This window comes from Chiloscyllium plagiosum, unplaced genomic scaffold (genome assembly GCF_037043375.1).
Source record: "Chiloscyllium plagiosum isolate Xiang-an unplaced genomic scaffold, Cpla_swu_hap1 HiC_scaffold_4, whole genome shotgun sequence".
Taxonomy (NCBI): Eukaryota; Metazoa; Chordata; class Chondrichthyes; order Orectolobiformes; family Hemiscylliidae; genus Chiloscyllium; species Chiloscyllium plagiosum.
Genome location: NW_028270142.1, coordinates 24,589,899 through 24,610,710, shown reverse-complemented (window position 1 = coordinate 24,610,710; position 20,812 = coordinate 24,589,899). Strand labels below are relative to the sequence as shown.

Below are 20,812 nucleotides of genomic sequence, written 5' to 3'. Positions count from 1 at the left end.
AAGATGATCAGAGGAATAGATAGAGTAGACAGTCAGAAACTTTTTCCCCGGGTGCAACAGAGTGTTACAAGGGGACATAAATTTAAGATGAAGGGTGGAAGGTATAGGGGAGATGTCAGGGGTGGGTTCTTTACCCAGAGAGTGGTGGGGGCATGGAATGCGCTGCCTGTGGGAGTGGTAGAGTCAGAATCTTTGGTGACCTTTAAGCGGCAATTGGATAGGTACATGGATGGGTGCTTAAGCTTGGACAAATGTTCGGCACAACATTGTTCTATGTTCTATGTTCTAGGGGGAGTAGTAGCAAATGTCTGTCTGATTGAAGTAGGGGTCATTTGCATTCTTTCATGAATATCATCCCCACCCACTTCCAGAATGTTCACTCAGTGCAGTTTTACTCTTTATATTCCATCAATGTCCACAGAGATATTCCAATTTAATCTTTTAACATTACAAAAGGAATGGATATGGGATATGTAATCAAACAAAAGATGTGCCTAGAGGAAGTGCAGGTGGCAGAATTGTATGTAGTTTCTGTCCAAAGAGGAAAAAAGGGGGAAATGAAACAAACAGGAGAACCAATCACAAGCCTATCAAAAAATTAAGGTATTAAAATTGGGACAGGGATTATAAGCTAAAGTTGTTGTCCTCAGTTTTGAATCCAGAAGGCCATAAAGTAAGCGGTCAAAAATTGAGGTGCCATTCCTTGAACTGACATTGACCATCATTGGAATGTTGGATAATGGCAGAGGGTTCTGAGTCAGGGGCAGCTGGAGAATTAAAATGATGGGTGAAACAAACTTGTGATCATGATTGCTTACATAGAGGTGTTTCACAAAGCAATCTGTATTTGGCCTCCCATTTGCATGGTAGACCAAATCGCGAGCAGTATATGCAATACATTAAATTGAAAGAAGTTCAAGTAAATCACTCTTTCACTTAGAAAGTGTATTTGGCCATTATATGGTGAGAAAGGATGAGTTACAATAGAATTGCTGCGTCTCCAGCACTTGCATGGAAAGGTACCATATCTTAAAAATGTGTTTCTGGAAAAGCGCAGCAGGTCAGGCAGCATCAAAGGAGAAAGAGAATCGACGTTTCGGGCATAAACCCTTCTTCAGGAATGAGGAGGGTGTGCCAAGCAGGCTAAGATAAAAGGTAGGGAGGAGGGACTTGGGGGAGGGGCGTTGGGAATGCGATAGGTGGAAGGAGGTTAAGGTGAGGGTGATAGGCCGGAGAGGGGGTGGGGGCGGAGAGGTCGGGAAGAAGATTGCAGGTCAAGAAGGCGGTGCTGAGTCTGAGGGCTGGGACTGAGAAAAGGTGGGGGGAGGGGAAATGAGGAAGCTGAAGAAATCCACATTCTTCTCTTGTGGCTGGAGGGTTTCTATGAAGAGCTATGGGTGCAATCAAAGAATGGACCAGATTGGGGTGAGCTATCCCTCCAAAGTAAGGGAAAAGAGGAGAAGCTGTGCTTGTTTGTGGCATCATCCTGAATTGACAGAAAGTGAAGAGGAAGATCTATTGAATATGGAATGGGTAAGTTGAGGACCAGTGAAATCCATGTGAGGTTGCATACAAGAACAGAATTAAAAGGTCACAGATATCTTGATGCAGGGTTGTTAGACTGGAGAATGTTGTAAAAATGGGGAACTGTAGATGTGAATATGTTAGCTCTAATTTGCTGAATTTAGTACTGATATTATTAACTATTTCCATTTTTAAGATTTGTTTTGTCATCTCGTCCTGTGGGGATGTGATTAGGGCCAGGGGAATACATAGAAAGTGGAATAGGCATAGCACCCAGGGATGTTTCACAGGGTGAATGAAGAATCAGATCAGCAGTTGTGGTGGCAGGCAATTATAATGATTCAGGCCCCAATTACAAGCAGTTTAGTAGCCTCACTGTCATTTTGCTCCCGATGGAATGGACACTTGGCACTCAGAGACTCACAATTTATTGGAGGACCTTTGAAGCTGTAATCTGCATGCCCCATTGATGGGAAGTGGACATGGAAGACTGCGTCTATGGCCCAACCTAATCAAATGGAGAGCCTCCCCTTCCATTTTTGAGTTGCTCCGTTCAGTGAGGGGTTTTCCTTCTCAATCCTTCTGGATATTATCAATACTGTTGGGGGCATCTCTATGTTGATGGTCTCCTTGCAGTCCCAATCTTTCTCAGCTTATTTCACGTGCTCAAGTGCTGCTACCTATCTGAGCCTACAACATCAACAGTCCATCCAATGTCCATGATTGGAAGGTGAGCATAGCTGTGGCCAATTAGTAATGACCTCTATTGACAAGTGTGGGCTCAAGATCCATATTGTGTTCCACTGTCAATATTCCAAAGCTGCATGGGAAAATCCAGACCTGTGATTTCTTTGGATGGTGAACTCACTAATCCTGTCCTTCCAGTGAGGACACTTGTACAAATGGAACATGGATTAGAAAATCAGCATTAACAAGTACATTTCAAAACTGTGAACTTTCAGTTGTACCTCTCATTTCTGTGAATTAGATCTGTCAGTGTGCTTTCAACATTTTTGTATCACTTTGAGGATTCAAAGCTGTCAGATGCCCTGGTGTAAAATTGAACCAAGTTAGAAATTAGCTCAAATTACAGTAACTCTTGTTTCTCTCTCAAACAATATCCCTCTGAGTAAAAGATCTTAAACAGTTTAAATTGCGCAGAATAATACATATAAGTTTGTCTTGAATTATTTCATATTTGTTTTAGTCTTAACAAACACAACATTTTGTGGCATAGAAAATGGGTAGAAGAAAATTTATTAAATCAGCCATGAAGAATTCAGACACATTATTTTGTATGCATCAAAAGCATGTGGCAAAATTATCTAAACATAACTTTCTATTTAGTTTCTATTTCATTGAGTGTCATCATCTCAGTTACTCTATTGTAAATAACGTACAGATTTGTTAGTCTCTGGGCTAAGTATAACAATGTTTGCCAATTGTCTGGTTTAACTTGAAATAGTTGAAATGAGAGGCATAGAATGTATGAAATTAAATGATGCAGAAACAATTTACCAAAGTAAAATCTTAGAAGCAAAGAATTCCAAAATAATAACACATAAAATTCAATTTTTTTCCATCTGTTTTACACAGAAATTGACGAGGAGAGTTGTGGCGATCCTGGAACTCCATTGTATGGCATACGTGATACAGATGGATTCTCCAACGGGAACATTTTGAGATTTCAATGCCAATCTGGATTTGAACTGATAGGAGAAAAATCCCTTCTCTGTCAAGATAACAACCAGTGGTCAGCAAATGTACCAATCTGCATCTGTGAGTATGGTATTTTCAGTTCTTCTCAGTTACTATTAAACTATTTTTAGTTTTGTCTTGAGCAATTGGAATATAAACTCAAATCTTTACCTGTGAACTGTAATTTTGGCTTATCTGCAGTTTTCCAGAGAGCACTTCTTTTGGATTCAGCTGGATAGATTCATGATAGTGATCAGTTTGTCAGCACCTTCAGACTCATATATTACTGAAATAGCCGACGCTATTTTTAATCAACTTTAAATTCAAAGTTAAAAGAAGGCAGGGTTGAGATCCCACACTAGCTTAAGTAGATAAGCCATGAATAGATGAAAGTACCAGATTGGATTCCCATCAATTGTGGACAGCACAGCTTGCTTCAGAGTTCCTGCTGTAGACAGGATGAATTGGTCCAGGTTGTTACAAACGAGAACTATCTTGATGCAATACGCAAGTGTGAATTCTGGCTGAGGACAGAGTCGAGCTCAGGTTTGAAGCTTTCAGCATTTAAATAGCCTGAATCTTCTTCCTTCATTTCAAACAGCAAAGGCAGTAACTGTGCAGGTTCTCTCTCTCTCTCTCTCTCTCCTGCACTGTCCTCACCATGTGCTTCCTTTGTCTGTTCTTCTCCCTTTTAAAACTGCTGATGTTTTGATTTTTTTTCTTCAAAGTTCCAAAACAATGCAACAGCATATAAAACAGTAATTGCTGCTCCTGGAATTCGAGAAAATCACCTCCAGCACCTAAAATACCTCAAAAAAGGGAGCAGCTGTTACATCCAGAAATTTTTCCTGTCCTTCATCTTGGGTTACCCAGAATATGTGCAGGTTAGGTGAATTGGCCATGCTAAATTGCCAATAGTGTCAGATGCATTAGTCAGGGTTAAATATAGGATAGAGAAATGGGTCGGATTGGGTTACTCTTTGGAGGGTCAATGTGGACTTGTTGTGACAAGAGGCCTGTTTCAATACTGTAGGGAATCTAATCTAATTTAATCTAAATTTCAAACGAATACCAGCCACTCTGTGGTAAAATAGTCAGAGAAAACAGTTCCAATGTTCCATCAAATGAATTTAGGATGGAAAGAAAGCAAATTGACAGGGAAATAATATAAAATAATTCAGATAAAGAATGTCAGAACTGATGTGATTCGTGCTCTTTTAATTGACCAACTCAGTGTGGGAGTTGGTATTAAAGTGAAGCATTGAGCAGAAACAGTTCTTTTTTGCCACTAGGAAGGAAATAAAATCAAAGTTTCCATAACTTTAGCTGTTCTTGTACAGTGCTCAACAGATGGTGAGAGAACTGCATTTGCAGTAGACCAGAAACAGATTACCTCCTACCTCTCTTGAACATTTGCAGCATGATCTAAGTTGGAGCAAAATAATGAAAGCACATGTTTCAAACAAGTACTTTGTTTTGATACTCCTTTAATTTCCCACTTTTTTTCGACATCTGAAAATAGTAATTTTTACAGGAGCTGATTTTACATTGATGTAGCTCCCCAAATGACTATTATTCATGTGTAAATTAAGTGGGCACCCTGGTTACGGTGTCCATTACAGTCAAGATCAATAATTTATTTGGCTGATATTGCCATGAACATTTCCCAGTGCAATCTGAACAAAAGCTTAACTTTAATGTTAAATATCCAAAGATGGCATGGTGGCTCAGTGGTTAGTACTGCTGCCTCAGAGTGCCAGGGACCTGTGTTTGATTTCAGATGCAGGCAAGTCCATGTGTGGAGTTTGCACGTTCTCCCTGTGTCTGCTTGGTTTCCTTCAGGTGCTCTAGTTCCCTCCCACAGTTCAAAGATGTGCAGGTTAGGTGTATTGACCACACTAAATTGCCCATAGTGTCCAGGGATGTGCAGGTTCGGTGGATTAGCCATGAGAAACACAGTCTAATGGGGATAGGATGGGGCTTGAGTCTGGATGGAAAGCTTTTCGGAGGGTCACTGTGGACCTGATGGGTGGAATGGCCTGATTTCACACTGTAGGGATTCTATGATTCTTCAAACTATTTTCAAACAACTCCTGACACTCTGCCACATGAAGCTATATGAAGACAGAAAGAAAGTTTTTAATAGAAGGAGCTGGAGAGGTTTAGGAGGGAATCCCAACTGGGAAGTATGAGAAGAAATGTTGGATCAGACCTGGAACCTACCTCTGAAATCTATCTTAGTGGTGCATTTAGTATTTAAGCCAATGGGGAGGATGCCTTTCCAAACTCATATACTGTTTGAAAGTCTGGTTCTCTTTGAACGTTTCGTACTGTTTTCTATCCTTTTCTATTTAAAAACAAAATATGATGGAAGTTGGGCTCCAGGTTATGGGGCTTGCAGAAGAGGATAACAGGTATTTTCCAAAGCTAGAGAGCATATTGTCAGAACAAGGGATCACAAATTTAAAGCAGAGATGAAGAGAAATTTCTTCTCTCTGAAGGTAGTGTGAATCTGTTAAAAGTTTTGCCACAGAGGACTACTGAGGCTGGGTCATTAAGTGTACTCAAGTCTGAGTTGGACAGATTTTTAATCAGCAAGGAAATCAAGGGTTATGGGGAAAAGGTAGGAAAACAATAGAGGGTTATCAGATCAAATATGATTTTATTGAATAGGTTGAGTGGCCTCTTATGCTCTTATGTCTTATGGTTGTTGGGTTTCAGAATGAGCATATTGACATGAGCTTATTGGTCTGATAGGACAAAGTACAGGGATGCCCTCACATCCACAGGTAAATAGTGCAATATATGTGGGTATCTGCACTGCATTTGGAGACCTCCTGATGATCTTACTGTGAGTTTGATAGTGGAAGGCTTTCTCATTGAGCACTCTGCAGTTCATGGAGAGGGCTTCACTTGGATCAATGGTCATTCCTACAGGAACAATATGACCACCCTCACTAATTAAGCCACTTACCCCATTTCCCAGGCTTGCCTGATTGATCCTGGGAACTGCAAACCCTACTGACTTTGCTGCGAGGGTCTGGGTCACTCAGCTCTGTGCAGTTCTAGCAGTGTCCACCTCTCCTGCTGAGACTTCTATAATCAAAGAGCTTGCAGCTCTTCAATTAGTCGGAAACTCTTCAGTGAGGTCTGTAGCCCTTTGTAGTGACAGGAGTCCTGATAACTGCTCATAGAGCTGTGAGATTTGCTTGAGGCAGGGTAGCCTCAAAATTTAGGTCTGCAGTCAGAGTCACCGCTACTTCAATGAAGTTTACCCCTTAGATTCACATTTTATTTTGTGAATCACTGCATTTCCCATTCCCTTTTAAAGTGGTTGAAACATTGCATAACATTGACGTCATCTGTCTCATGTCGAGCCCAATTTGGGAGGAGCTATGAGGGTAAAATTTCCTCTGAGGCTGCTTGTTTCTTTTTTAACCCACCAATTTTTTGGCATAACAATGCATAATGATGCACTGTAATATGCAAGGACAGGGCTGTCAAAGTTCTAGTTATGTATCCCAAGAACAACAAAGAGCTGTGCTGCAGACAGTGTCAGAGAAACAAATGAGCGTGTCATACAGCTTGAATCGTCAAATTATCCTGATTTAATAATTCAGATTTCTAATGTTAATTCAGCTCTTGCAACCAGTTCTCAATATCGTGTATGAAACATTCTGATCCAACAGGTAGCCACTGATGAGATATTTAATTGGTCAATGAAGGCTATTCATCCCAATTTAATTCTCAAAATATGTTCATTCCAAGTTGCCTTGAGAAGGTACAATTGACTGCCTTACAAAGCTACTTCAGTCAACCACATTGGTAATGGATTTGAATTCACGCTTGCCCAATTGAGTAAGGATGAGAGTTTTATATTAAAACATTGCTGATCCTGTTAGGCAATTTTATGATCGACCGTGTTGCTACCAATTTTTAATTTTTGATTTTTTTTAAGAACTATCATCTTTTCACAATGATGAGATTTGAATCCACAACTTTTTACTCTCCATGATCCATTCACATTTTGCTTTCCCTTGACACGGTATTTGGTTCCATGCTGAAGCTTGTGAGCCAAAGTGGAGTGCAGGAGGTGTGCTGAGGTAAGCTAGTTAGACAGCCTTTCCATTAATTCTCAGGCTAAGCAGCCAGCTCTATCACCCCTCATCCCAATCCTCCACATCCCAAACTTTGAGATGACCTCTCAGATTGCCTATGCCACCGATGTGTCCTGGATGTAGGTTTGCTTCCTGAGCTGTAAGGTTCATTTCCAGATGTTTTATTACCATACTAGGTAATATATCCAGTGGGCCTCCAGGCGAAGCACTACTGATAATTCCTGCTTACACACACAAACATCTTTTGAGTCTAGCGGCCACTGAAGATGTTAAACAGTATGGTGACAAAACATCTGGAACTGAACCTTCCAGCTCAGCGAACAAACCTACATCCAGAACCTCACCTCAACATGAGCTACAAACCTTCTCAAAACTCGCTAAGGCCAATGTGTCCTGTCAGGCTGCCTGTGCTCCTCATGCATTCTCCATAGTCAGCTGGTATCCACTACGTAAAATCTTCAGGAGAGATACAAGAGCAATAACAATGATATTACAAATAGGTTTAGTTAAACTTAAACTTGTGACAAAAGAATTTCATTCAAAAGTGTGACATTGATGGTGCAAAACAGAGTCTCCATTGAAAAATAATTAATCCTTAAGGTGGTTATTTTGTTGTGTTGAAGAAAAACAAACATGCGCACTGAACCAACATCAAAGGCAGAAGATGACATTGCAACCTTTTCAGACTGTCAGTTACCCTGCTGAACAGCAGTGTCAACAGACTGCATCAACAGTTTTTAGAACTCAACCAAAAATTCAAAGTTACCATGGGAATCAAAATAGCATTACAACTGAAAGAGCATTCAATTGAAAGAAGAGATAGTGTCCAAAACAGAGTTCCCGTCAGTCAGTGCAAGACAGCAGTTTCTCAGATTTATTTTCCAAAAGGAGGGGAGTTCTTTTCCACAGTCAGAGTTGTCTAGACGTTTAACTTTGTTAAAATGACAAGAGGCGTTTCCAAGCAGATTTTCCTATATCTTGAATTCATTATGCCATTTTCTCCACTGGAAAAAGTACTGCAATGCATGTCAATGCTCTCATATTGGTGGTCAATGTAATGCTCTTCTTACCTTTGTAATACAGAGCCTTATGATGAATTACTACAATAAAACTTACAATGCAATACAATAGAATATCACATATGACATTTCAGAGTGAACATTTGAAGATGGCAAAAAAAAATTCAGTCTTCCCCTTTAGAATATATCAACCCCTTCGCAGGCTTCCAAAAGTCTTATGATCTCTCCAAAGAGGAGTGATTGTTTTTAGGATTTCTAAAATCTTCACCAGCATATAAAAATAATAGGAAGAAATATAAATGTCCTCTGGTTCTCACAATTAGTGTACGAACCTCAGAAAAGATAACTCTGAGTTTTGCACCCAATGCTTTCCTACATTGCATAAATATACATGGAACTACTGAGCATTACAAGAGATGCTGGTAGCTCACAACTGGTTCTGTTAGGATCTTCTTGAGTAGATATTTTGAAACCAACCCTTTTTGTAACATTCGTCTATGTCTATGTGGCTTACTCATATCAACTGACGAACCATGAATATATCTACAACACAAAAGACTTAACTTGAGTAATAAGAACTAATTTGTCACATAATAAGTAATAACATGTTACATTAACATAATATTGGTTCACTGCATTAACATGGGATAACATGCTTTGTAATCTCTTAAACAATAGTAACCAGGTCTACAGTACTTAGCTGTCGACTATAGAACTGATTAACTGCAGAATTTATTGAACAACTAACAAGCTCCTTTCAAATATAGCCATTATATATCAGTTGGCAGAATTATTACAATCTTCTGAGTTAACTCTCTTTCAGGCCCACTGGCTTTTGCAACACTGTGGGGTCTTTAAGGCAGAGCAAAATTTGCTTTTCTCTGGGAAAAAAAATATTGAACTGGTTTGCACCTGCATTTGAGTCTAAATGTTCACTGTTACCTCTGAGTCTCTGAACTATTATGAACATAGAGACAAACATGAAATAGGAGCAGCGAAAAAATACTGGGCCCCTCAAGCCATTACAGCCATTCAATAAGGTGAAGGTTGATTTGTTTGTTTTTCCAATTCCATACAGTGTTCAAATTCAACGATGTAGATCAGCACGACACTGGTTTACCTCTATATCTTGAGTATAAGCACCAAGTGAACTCATAGACCACGATAATCACATGGGACATTTGTCTCAAGAGATATTAAGCTTTTTCATAGAAGTGTATCCACCTGACTCTAATTCAGCTGATTCACAAATAAAGCATTTTACTGGAACAGTTTTTTCCTGCGCTAAGTCCACTTTGTTCCAGTAAAAGCCAATGCTCCTGAGTACAACCATATGTGTTTCATAAGATATTCCGAAAATAATTTGCATTTCTTCATATGTAAACTGTGATTTCTAATGTCTAGTTGTTGCATGTTCAAATAAAAAGTCAAATTAAACTAAATTGCTTTACCCCAGTGCATACATATCAGACTTTAAGTCACAATCTGTAAGAAGGTTGGGTTTGTGCCAGTCTTTAATTATGAAGGCAGATTTGTACTATGGAATCATGCCTATTCTGAATTGCCTTAAGCTGTCCAAACTAATTTAACTTAAACCATTAATAGCAATCAGAAGGAGTAAATTTTCTTGCCGTATGCCTATATTGGACATGGTCCAGGTTGTAGCTGTGAAAGAGATTTGTTTCAACTTGCAGTACCACTGAATTCATCTATGCCTTGTGACTGGATGCATTAACTTAACTAACATTTTACTTGCTGTTACTGAAGAACCAATTTACAGTATTTCAATTGTTTATGACTTCTGACTAATTCTCATTTTATTGAATTATGTTCATGAATAAAAGTTACTTAAAATGATGCCACGGACCCATTTTTTTTTGTTTTGTTTGCTGTTTGTGTCATAATGTAAAGCCAATTAAAACTAGAACTCCTTAAACTCATAAAGCATTCATAGTAAATATAAAGTATTGATTAGTGCTTCAAATTTTACTTTCATTATGATTTCTGCAGACGTGAACAAGGCTGCATCCCTTGCCAAACCTATGTCCCAACATTATCTACTGGTGACAATTTAATCTGTTAAAACTACAAATTCCAGGTGTAGCTATCCTTGAAGTTAGAGGTACACTACATTATATAGAAAAGGTAGTAGCTTAAGATTGATTGATTGGATCCTTTTGACAATTTTGCTGCTTCCTAAATGGCAATTTGGTAATGAGCTCAATATGGTATTTTAATAATAAAGCAGCATGGGATAGCATTATTCTAATTGTGTGCTATCAGCTATTTCTAGCTTGAGGAAAGAATGTGAAAAACAAGCAAGTTAATCTTGAGGTTGTATTTCAAGGAGCTGAGCTATACATTACCCTTTCAACAGTTGTTCTTACAAGGGCAACTTGATAGTCATTGTTTCAACTAACAACATTATCTGAGTACAATATCTTCAATTTTATTGTGTTATTAACTCTGAATGTTTCATTAAAATAGTATGGTGCCATTTAAAACAAGTGCTTGACATGATAATGGCTCCTTTTAAATGAATGTTTCCAATTTACTCAGATCCCAAACGTGCTGCTTTTCTGAATATAACTTGTTTGATCTTATGTTTACAGTTCCTTGTTTGTCAAACTTCACTGCGCCAATTGGAACAGTACTGTCACCGGACTATCCCGAGGGCTACAGCAATAATATGAACTGTGTCTGGCTAATTGTTGCAGTCCGAGGGAGTCGGATTCACCTGTCCTTCAATGATTTTGACTTGGAATCTCAGTTTGACTTCCTTGCCGTTAAAGATGGGGAATCAATTGATTCGCCTCTGCTGGGTACATTCAGTGGATCAGAAGTTCCTTCGCATCTTACCAGCAATGGTCACATTCTGCGTCTGGAATTTCAGGCTGACCACTCCATGTCTGGACGAGGATTTAACATCACATATAGCAGTATGCTTACTTTTCTAAATTGATCTAACTGATGACGACAGTGCCTCATTTATTCAACTGCAAATTTTAGACTTTGAAATTTGGTTTAAAAAGTAAATTTGGTTTATTTCAATGAGCAGTAGAAATAATTGTAACTTGGCAAATGTTTTCACACGATTGCAGTAATGTAGTAATTGTGGATAATTCTAAAAGACTTATCCAAGTAAGAAGCTACTTGCAAAAGAATGGATTTTGAATATGTGTATGACATTCATATCATCATATCGACCAGCATTGGATAGAAAGAAATGAGACAATCCGCAGTAGTACCTCAATTGCAACAGAGAAGGAAGTCACTCATTCTGACTCGTCATTTCAACCGATAATATGTCATACAAACCTCCTCTCACTCATCTAATCCTACCAGCACCTCTTTCTATTCTTTTTCCATCGTACATTTACCTGGTTTTCGCTTAAGAAATGGTATGTGAGGTTGGTCATTTAGATACTATCCCAAAGAAATGTATTATATAGTATCTCTCTTCCCATCGTTGTTCCTTTCACTTACATCCTGAAAACGTTGGTTTGTGAAAGTGTGACTGTATGCTCAATTGTTACATAATTGCAATTAGAGTGGTTGGTTCTTAAGAAACCCAAGATTGCACACAAACAAGTGATGGAGTAGGCCCTGATACTATTGCAGAGTACAATGCACAATATATTTTTGAGAATTTTGGTTATGTTAGAGCTATCATTAAGAAGTTGTTAGTAGCATGACTGCATTCTCTGAAATTACATTAACTTTGACATTTGTCAAGTTGACTTACATTTAATATCATTGGTGTTACAGAAACAGACCCTTCAGTCCAACTCCTCCATGCTGACCAGTTTCTCTAAATTAATCTAGTCCCATTTGCCAACATTTGGCCCATATCCCTCTACACTCTTCCTATTCATGTTCCCATCCAGATGCCTCTTTAATGTCACAATTGTACCAGCCTCCACCACTTCCTCTCACAGCTCATTCGATACATGCACCACCTTCTGCATGAAAATGTTGCCCCTTAAGTCCCTATTATGTCCTTCCCCTTTCATGTTAAACCTGTGCCCTCTAATTTTGGACTCCCCATCCTGGGAAAAAGATCTTGGCTAGTCACCCTCTCCATGCCCCTTATGATTTTATAAACCTCTATAAGGTCATCCCACAGCCTCTGACACTCCAGGGAAAACAGCCCCAGCCACTCAGTCTCTCCATATAGCTTATAACCCTCCATCCCTGACGATGTCATTGTAAATCTTTTCTGAATCCTTTCAAGTTTCACAACTCCTTTCCTATAGCAGACAGACCAGAACTGAGCACAGTATTCCAAAAGTGGCCTAACCAATGCCCTGAACAGCTGCAACATGACATCCTAATTCCCACACTCAATGCACAAACCGATAAAGGTAAGTGTACGAAACGTGGCCTTCACTACCGTCCTTACCTGTGACTCCACCTTCAGGGAACTATGAACCTGCATCCCAAGGTCTCTTGCTAAAGGCTCTTCTTTCTTAATGAATCCCTGATACCTTACTCAATTAAATGTGAGGTACTTTGTCTTCCAGTGTTGATACTTTTGGGGCAAATCATATCCTCATCACTTATTTGCAGCAATAACCATAATATGGACGTCTTATACATTAAAAAGGTGTGCCAACTAATCTCATGCAAAACATAATTTGCAAAATAGAATTCATCACAAATGTTGAAAAGAAGAATGCATTTACAATTAAGGTAAAATTTATTCACATTGAGCATTATGAGTATAGTATACATCAGTTCCCAGGTCTATAAATTGTTTAAGAAAGCAGATGGCGTACTTACTTTTACTAGCTGAGATGTCGAGTTTAAGAGCAGGGAGCTTATGCTGGAACATGTAAAACGTTGGTTGGATTCAGATAATTTATTGTGTTCTGGGATCGACATTATAGGAGGGACTTTATTGCACAGGAGAAAGGGTGGAAAAGAGATTTACCATGACATTGTCTGATTGGAGGTTTTTAATTATGAAGAGAGATTGGATAGACTGGGCTTGTTTTCTTTGGAACAGAGGGGGCTGACAGGGGAGCATGACTGAGATGTATTAAATTATGACAATTACAGTTCAGTTAAATAAGAAGAAACTTTCCCTTTGGAAATGACCGGGGGCACAGATTTAAAGTAAGGGTCGAAAGGTTTAGGGGTATGTGAGGAAAATCTTTTTTTACTCAGATCATGATGGGAATCCGAAACTCACTGTCTATAAGAACGGTTGAGGCAGAAATGCTCATAACTTCAAATAATTATTTTATGAGTGAGAGGAAGCAATTGCTTAGTGGTATTGTTGCTGGACTGTTAACCCAGTGACCCAGATATCGTTGTGGGGACCTGGGCTCAGATCCCACCACAGTGGATGGTGGAGTTTGAATTCAATAAAAATCTGGAATTAAGAGTCTAATGATGAACATGAATCCATTGCCAATTGTTAGAAAAACCCATCCGGCTCACTAATGTCCTTTAGGGAAGGAAACTGCAATCTTTACCTGGTATGGCCGATGTGTGACTCCAGACCCACAGCAATATGGTTGACTCTTAATTACCATCTGGGCACCTAGGGATGGGAAACAAATGCTGCCTAGCCAGCAACGCCTTCATTCTGTGAATAAATAAAGAAACTTTGCGATCCAAGACATATTTTAGGTCACATGGTGCAAAATGGGATTAGAATGTACTCGTTCTTTTTTTGACTGGCATTGACTCATGAGTCAAATTTTGCTGTCATGTGGACCTCTGGGACACTAATTTATGTATTTACAATATGAGCTCAGTTACATAAGCACACCCTGTTCCAAGTACCCTTCACCCCCACACCTCAATCCCACTTCATCTGTTATACACTGAGTGTTGACTCCCAGGCCAAAATCTATGAATCTATAAGTCTATGAATTTATATAAATGATTTTTTAAAAAATGAACACTGGTAAGTTAACATCAAGTGAAGAAAAGAATTGAATAATATTTTGAGTGCAACCCTTCCTCAAAACATTAAGAACTGTCATTAGACATATTCCATTATATTTTCCTTTTCAGAGTTGCCTAATCTACTTTATAGTTTCAGCATTTGAATTTCTCTACATTGTTCATATATTTGAGTATATGAATATGTGGAGACATAATTAGAGTCATAGAGTCATAGCACAGCATAGAAACAGACCCTTTGGTCCACCTCGTCCATGCAGACCAAACATCCTAAATTAATCTAGTTCCATTTGCTGGCACTTGGCCCATATTCCTCTGAACCCTTCCTATTCATATACCCATCCAGATGCCTGTTAAATGCTCTAATTGTCCCAGCTTCCATTTCCTCTGGCAGCACATTTCATACATGAACCACACTCTGCATGAAAAAGTTGCCCCTTAGGTTCCTTTTAAAACCTTCACCTCTTACTCTAAACCTATGCCCACTAGTTCCAGACCCCCCCACTGCAAGGAAAAGACCATGTCTATTTACCCTATCCATGGCCTTTTTAATTTTATAAACCTCTATAAGGTCACCCCTCAGCCCCTGACGCTTCAGGGAATAAAGCACCAGCCTCTCCCGATAGCTCAAATCCTCCAGCCCTGGAAACAATTGTTGAATGTTGTGTTCCGTATGAAATAATTCAATAAAAGACCCAGTATCTGTGATAGGAAAATAATACTTGCATTTATGTAGCATCTTTCCGCTCACAATTGGCTCCACTTTATTTCATATTTACGCAGTGGACATTGCCCTTGGGAAAACTCACCATAAATCAATTGCTTTGAAATGTAATAGTCAGAGCAGATCACAACAAGGTCTCATCATCATGGTTTGAAATCAGCAATTAACCAATCTGTTTTTATATTGACTACACCATGGGAATTCTTCCATTCTTCAAATTGCACTGTCGAGTATTTAACAATGAACCAAAATGACTGGAAATGACAAAGAGGGCTTTAATTTTATTCCATATTAAAAAGGTGGCCTCTTTAACAATAGAGAGTGTCAACTAAGAAAGAGAGCGCATATTCGGGAGTAAGGTCTAAATCATTAAACATCTGACTTAGTCTTGTCTCAGATAGGCATTTTTCAAATATCAAATTAATTAATTTGTTTAAAAGCATTCATTTTTAACTTTTCTTTACATGGAAATTCACATTGAAGTCATGGCTGAACATGCAATTGAAAAGGTTGAACTGCAGTATTGTTGTTGGACTGCAAATTTCATGTCAGGTTTTTAGCTCTGGCATATGCTTATAAATCCCACAGTTGTAACTGGTATAATGTTAAGATTTCTTAATGTATCTGGAATTGAAATCTAGTCTCTGTAAAGGTGATGAAGGTATCAGGTTGTCAAACAATCCCTGTTATTTTTCCTTGAGGGAAGAAATCTGTAATTCTTAACCAATCTGGCCTGCATGTGACTCGAAACTGATGCAAAGTGATTGACTTTTAACTGATGCCTGATAGGGCATAAGAAGCCTAACTGCTGCTGTGGAAAACAAATAAACGAACGGATCATTTAGCATAATTTAGGCCCTAGAAATGATAGTGTTACACCCTATCCAGTTGGATCTGCAGAATTGTCTTTACTAATATGTAGAGATTTGTGCCAAAATTGGTAAAGTTGGCCACAGACTATTCAAGCAAAAGCCCAACCTTGTTATACTTACTGAATCATAGACTATGTCCCAGACACCACTACCACCACCCCTGCTTATGACCTGTCCCATCAATAAGACAGACAACCAAGGACAGTGGCACAGTGATATTTCAATTCTCAACATTGACTCTGAATCCTAGGAAGTCTTTTGAGCTGCTTGATTACTGCCTATACTTGATGGATCAGTAAACATCCATAAAGAACATTGCTGAGCAGGTTGGACAAATTGCCCAAACTGGACGTATGGTGAGGAAATAAATAACAGAATAATCTACTTGCCCTTATCTTCACCAATTTACCCGTCACAGTTGCAGCTATCAAAGACAACATTGGCAGGAGTTATCATTGATTACTCCTGATTCCACTGATTGGAGTCAGAGTGCTGTCTTATACTGTATTCAACCACATTCTGCAGTTTCATGGTCCTGCACATCTCTTACTCTGATATTACTGTCAAATTGGGTGATCAATTCTAGTTCAATGAATAGTTCAGGAACAGCATCAGGCATTCCTAAAAATGAGATATCACCTGATAAATGTACGATAGATGACTATTTCAGTGCCAAACAATAGGAACAGCATGTTGTATATAGAGCTAAGCAGTTCCACAATTAACAGATGAAACCTAATCTCTGCAGTCCTGTCATTTTCAGCTGTATCTGGTGATACGTATAGGAGAGGTAAACATCACAAATGATAGAAGTGCCTAGCACATTTGTGCAAATAGCAAGGCTGAAAGAAGAAGTGCTGAAGTGCCTTTAGCTTCTTGAGGCTAATTAAGGATGGGGAATGAATTAGTGAATTTTGAGTAGATTTATAGCTCAGGTTGAGCTTCTGGATGTAGGTTTCCCCACTGAGCTAGAAGTTCATTTCCAACATTTCATCACCCTACTAGGTACCATATTCAGTGGGCCTCAGGCGAAGCACTACCAATAATTCCTGCTTTCTATTTATATGTTTGGGTTTCTTTGGGTTGGTGATGTAATTTCATGTGGTGATGTCATTTCTGGTGGTGAAGTCACTTCCTATTCTTTTTCACAGGGGATAGTAGATGGGGTCTAACTCAATGTGTTTGTTGATAGAGTTCCGCTTGGAATGCCATGCTTCTAGGAATTCTCGTGTGGGTCCTAGGACAAGCCAAACAGAGACACACATGAGAATTCCTAGAAGCATTGCATTCCAACTGGAACTCTATCGACAAACACATTGAGTTAGACCCTGTCTACTACCCCCTGTGAAAAAGAACAGGAAATTGCATCACCACAGAAATGACATCACCAACCCAAAGAAACCCAAACATATAAATAGAAAGCAGGAATTATCAGCAGTGTTTCGCCTGAGGCCCACTGAAGATGTTACCTCATTGTGTGACGAAATATCTGGAAATGAACCTTCCAGCTAAACGAGCAAATCTACATCCAGATGGGGAATGAATGCTGACCGTTTCAACAATTTTCATATCTCATACATAAGTAAAAAAAAATAAATATGCCTCTTCGTTTGGAGTCAGAAAATCTTAATTAATAGCTTCCATACTTTCCCCAAAGAACCATCATTTCTAGATTCTGTCCAGGGATCCAACCTTAGCCCATTTGTTTTTGCTGCCTGTGTGTTTTTTTCCTGTCTACTTGTGGGAGGTGGGCTTCACTGGCTAGCTAACATTTATTGCCCATCCCTAGTTGCCCTTGAGAAGGTGATGTTGAGCCACCTTCTTCAATCACTGTAGTCCATGTGTTGTAGATTGACCTACATTTCCTTTAGGGAGTGAATTCAGGGATTTTTACCCAGTGACAATGAAGGAGCAGTAATATATTTCCAAATAGGATAGTGAGTGGCTTGGAGGGGGATGTGCACTTGGTGGCATTCCATGTATCTGCTGCCCTTGTTCTTTTAGCTGAAAGTGGTCACGGTTTTGGAAGCTGCTGTCTGAGGATCTCTGGTGAATATTTGCAGTAAATTTATAGATACTACACAGTATTGCTACTGACCGTTGATGGTGAAGGGTGTAGATATTTGTGAATGTGGTGCCAATCAAGTGGACTGCTTTGTCCCAGATGGTGTCAAATTTCTTATGTTGTTTGAGCTGCACCCATTCAGTCAAGTGGGGAGTATTTTGTCTCACACCTGACTTGTGCCTTATACATAGTGGACAAGCTTTGGGTTTCACAGCATTTCTCGCCTCTCATCTGCTCTTGTAGCCATTGTATTTACATAGTGAGTCCAACTGATCTTCTGGTCAATTATCGTCTCTCGGATGTTGACTACAGGGGGATTCAATGAAGATAACACCATTGAATGTCAAGAGACAGTGGTTGGATTGCCTCTTATTGGAGATGGTCAATGTCTACCATTTTCCAAGCATGTACATTATTTGTCACTTGCCAGCTGAAGCGTGGGAGTATCAGAGTCAAAAAAGGTGGCACTAGTTTGTCCAGATTTTATTGTATTTGAATATGAACTGCTTCAGTATCTGAGGAGCCACTAATAGTACTGAACATTGTGCAATCATTGGCAGACATCCCCACTTCTGGCCTTATGATAGAGGGACAGTCCATGATGAAGCAGCTTAAGATAGTTGGGCCAATGACACTATGTTGAGGAACTCCTGCAGAGATGTCCTAAACTGAGATGATTGACCTCCAACAACCACAATATCATCCTATGCGCCAAATAGGACTCTAACCAGCAGAGTTAATATCCATTAATTCCAAAGTCACTGTGACTCATTTGTGCCACTCTGTCAAATGCAACCTTGATGTCATGGGCTGTCACTCTCATCTCACCTCTAGAATTTAGCCCTTTTGTCCATGTTTGAGATTTGGACTTCAGCCATTGAAGAAGGCAGCTCACCACCACCTTTCATCCAAGGCTGTAATGAAGTCAGGAGCTGAGTGGCCATACCAGAACACAAACTGGGTGTCACTGTGTGGATTATTGTTGAGTAGGTGCTGCTTGATAGCACTGTTGATGGGACTTTCCTTCACTTTACTGATGATTGAGAGTAGACTGATGAGATAATTATTGACTGTTTGGATTTGTCATGTATTTTATGTGCAGGATATACCCGTTATTTAATTGTCCATTACTATTCACAACAGAATATGGCAGGTCAGCAGAGCTTAGATCTGATTCATTGTTTGTGGGATCGCTTAGCTCTATCACTTGTGGCTTATGCTGTTTGGCACACAAATAGTCCTGTTTGGTAGCTTCACCAGGTTGGCAGCTCATTTTTAGGTTTTTCTGGTGCTGCACCTGGCATGCTTTCCTGCACGCTCCATTGAACCAGAGTTGATCCCATGGTTTGGTGGGAATGGGGGATGTGGTGGAACATGAGATTGCCAGACAACTCTGAACAAGATAACTTTGTATTCTGAGGTTGCAAGGTAAATGTGAGTCCCTGTTTATCTCCTTTCTCATTTTCTCTTTACACCCCAGAGTTCTTAAATGCTATTAACCATCCTGTTCTCCTTGTTTCTTTGCATCTCAGACCTTATATTTGTGTGAAAATTGATTATTTAACATTCTATATTGCAGAATACTTGCAGTCATAATTGATCAGGTTTCTTTCAAAATGGAGTGACATTAAATTCCAAATGGCAACATAAAAGTTCAACCATATTTTCTCTCTTTTCTGTATATAGCATTCGGACACAATGAGTGCCCTGATCCTGGCATTCCCATTAATGGTCGACGGTTTGGTGACAATTTTCAGTTAGGAAGCTCAGTATCTGTTCTCTGTGAAGAAGGATTCATCAAAACCCAAGGGACAGAAACCATAACATGTGTTTTAAAAGATGGAAAAGTCATGTGGAGTGGCCCAATCCCTAAATGCGAAGGTATTGCCAGACATTTTGATAAATTAATCTGAACAGGGAATAAATATGTGACAACTGATGATCTTCAGAGATCTGTACAAGGGCTTCTGTTGTTACCATTTATTTTAATAACTCGGATGAAGGAGGGTACAGAAAAGAGGGACAGTGTGTTGTGTGAATGTGCGATGGAAGTTACAAAACAAAGACACATTATGTCCAGATATGAAAGCTGAATTGGGAAATGTGAGATTGACTTGTATCACATTTTATGTATGTTGAGAGATGATAACAGAGCAGGGGCAAAAACAATTTCGGATCCATTTGCAACTCGTTGGAAACCCAATGCACAAAGTAAATGTAATCATTGGCAAGATGTATCCCTACTTCAACACTACGTCTCTTGAGTGCTTCCATTGTTTTTCACATTGTCAGACTGCTTGATTAACATCTAGTGCTGGTCAGTAGAAATTTTCTCCAACTGATTCCATCCTCTCTTTGGTAAGTCATCTGAATTGAACCAGATTATTCACAACTGGGTGTCATATGTGCTTCTAAACTGAGTTTCCAACAATGCATTCTTTCACTCAGATGGACCACCTATTTCAATCTCCATACAACAATGGTCTCCTGCATTCCTGCTTCAGCCTTTCTGCTGATGAAACCCTCATCCATGCCTTTCTTATATCTGGACTGCATTCCGTTGAACATCAGTCTAGCATCCCACTGCCTACTCTCTGCAAATCCAATGCTCTGCTTTCCATATTCTAACTTGTACTAAGTTCCATTCACACATCATCTCTATACTCATTGACTCCTGATGAAGAAATACCTTAATTTTAAAACTTTGGAATGTTTTTAATTCCATCATTGATTCTGTAATCTCCTTTAGCCCTATTATCCACTGAGATTTCCATTCTGGTCACTTCAGAATTCTTAATTTTAATTGCGCTAGCATTGGTACTAATCAAGTTTGAAAATTCCCTCCCTAAAGCACTCTGCCCCCCGATATAATTTTC

General features: G+C 39.3%; 1 protein-coding gene across 3 annotated transcripts in view; it reads left to right on the top strand.

Annotated features, from left to right (window-relative positions):
• Positions 1–20,812, top strand: part of csmd3b (CUB and Sushi multiple domains 3b) — a 1,935,846-nt gene that overhangs the window by 1,461,751 nt on the left and 453,283 nt on the right. For all 3 annotated transcript variants that reach the window (XM_087986040.1, XM_087986041.1, XM_087986039.1), the window contains 3 exons: positions 3,121–3,303; positions 10,972–11,298; positions 19,623–19,817. In XM_087986040.1, the coding sequence (XP_087842166.1) occupies positions 3,121–3,303; positions 10,972–11,298; positions 19,623–19,817 (705 nt within the window). The remainder of the gene's footprint in view (positions 1–3,120; positions 3,304–10,971; positions 11,299–19,622; positions 19,818–20,812) is intronic.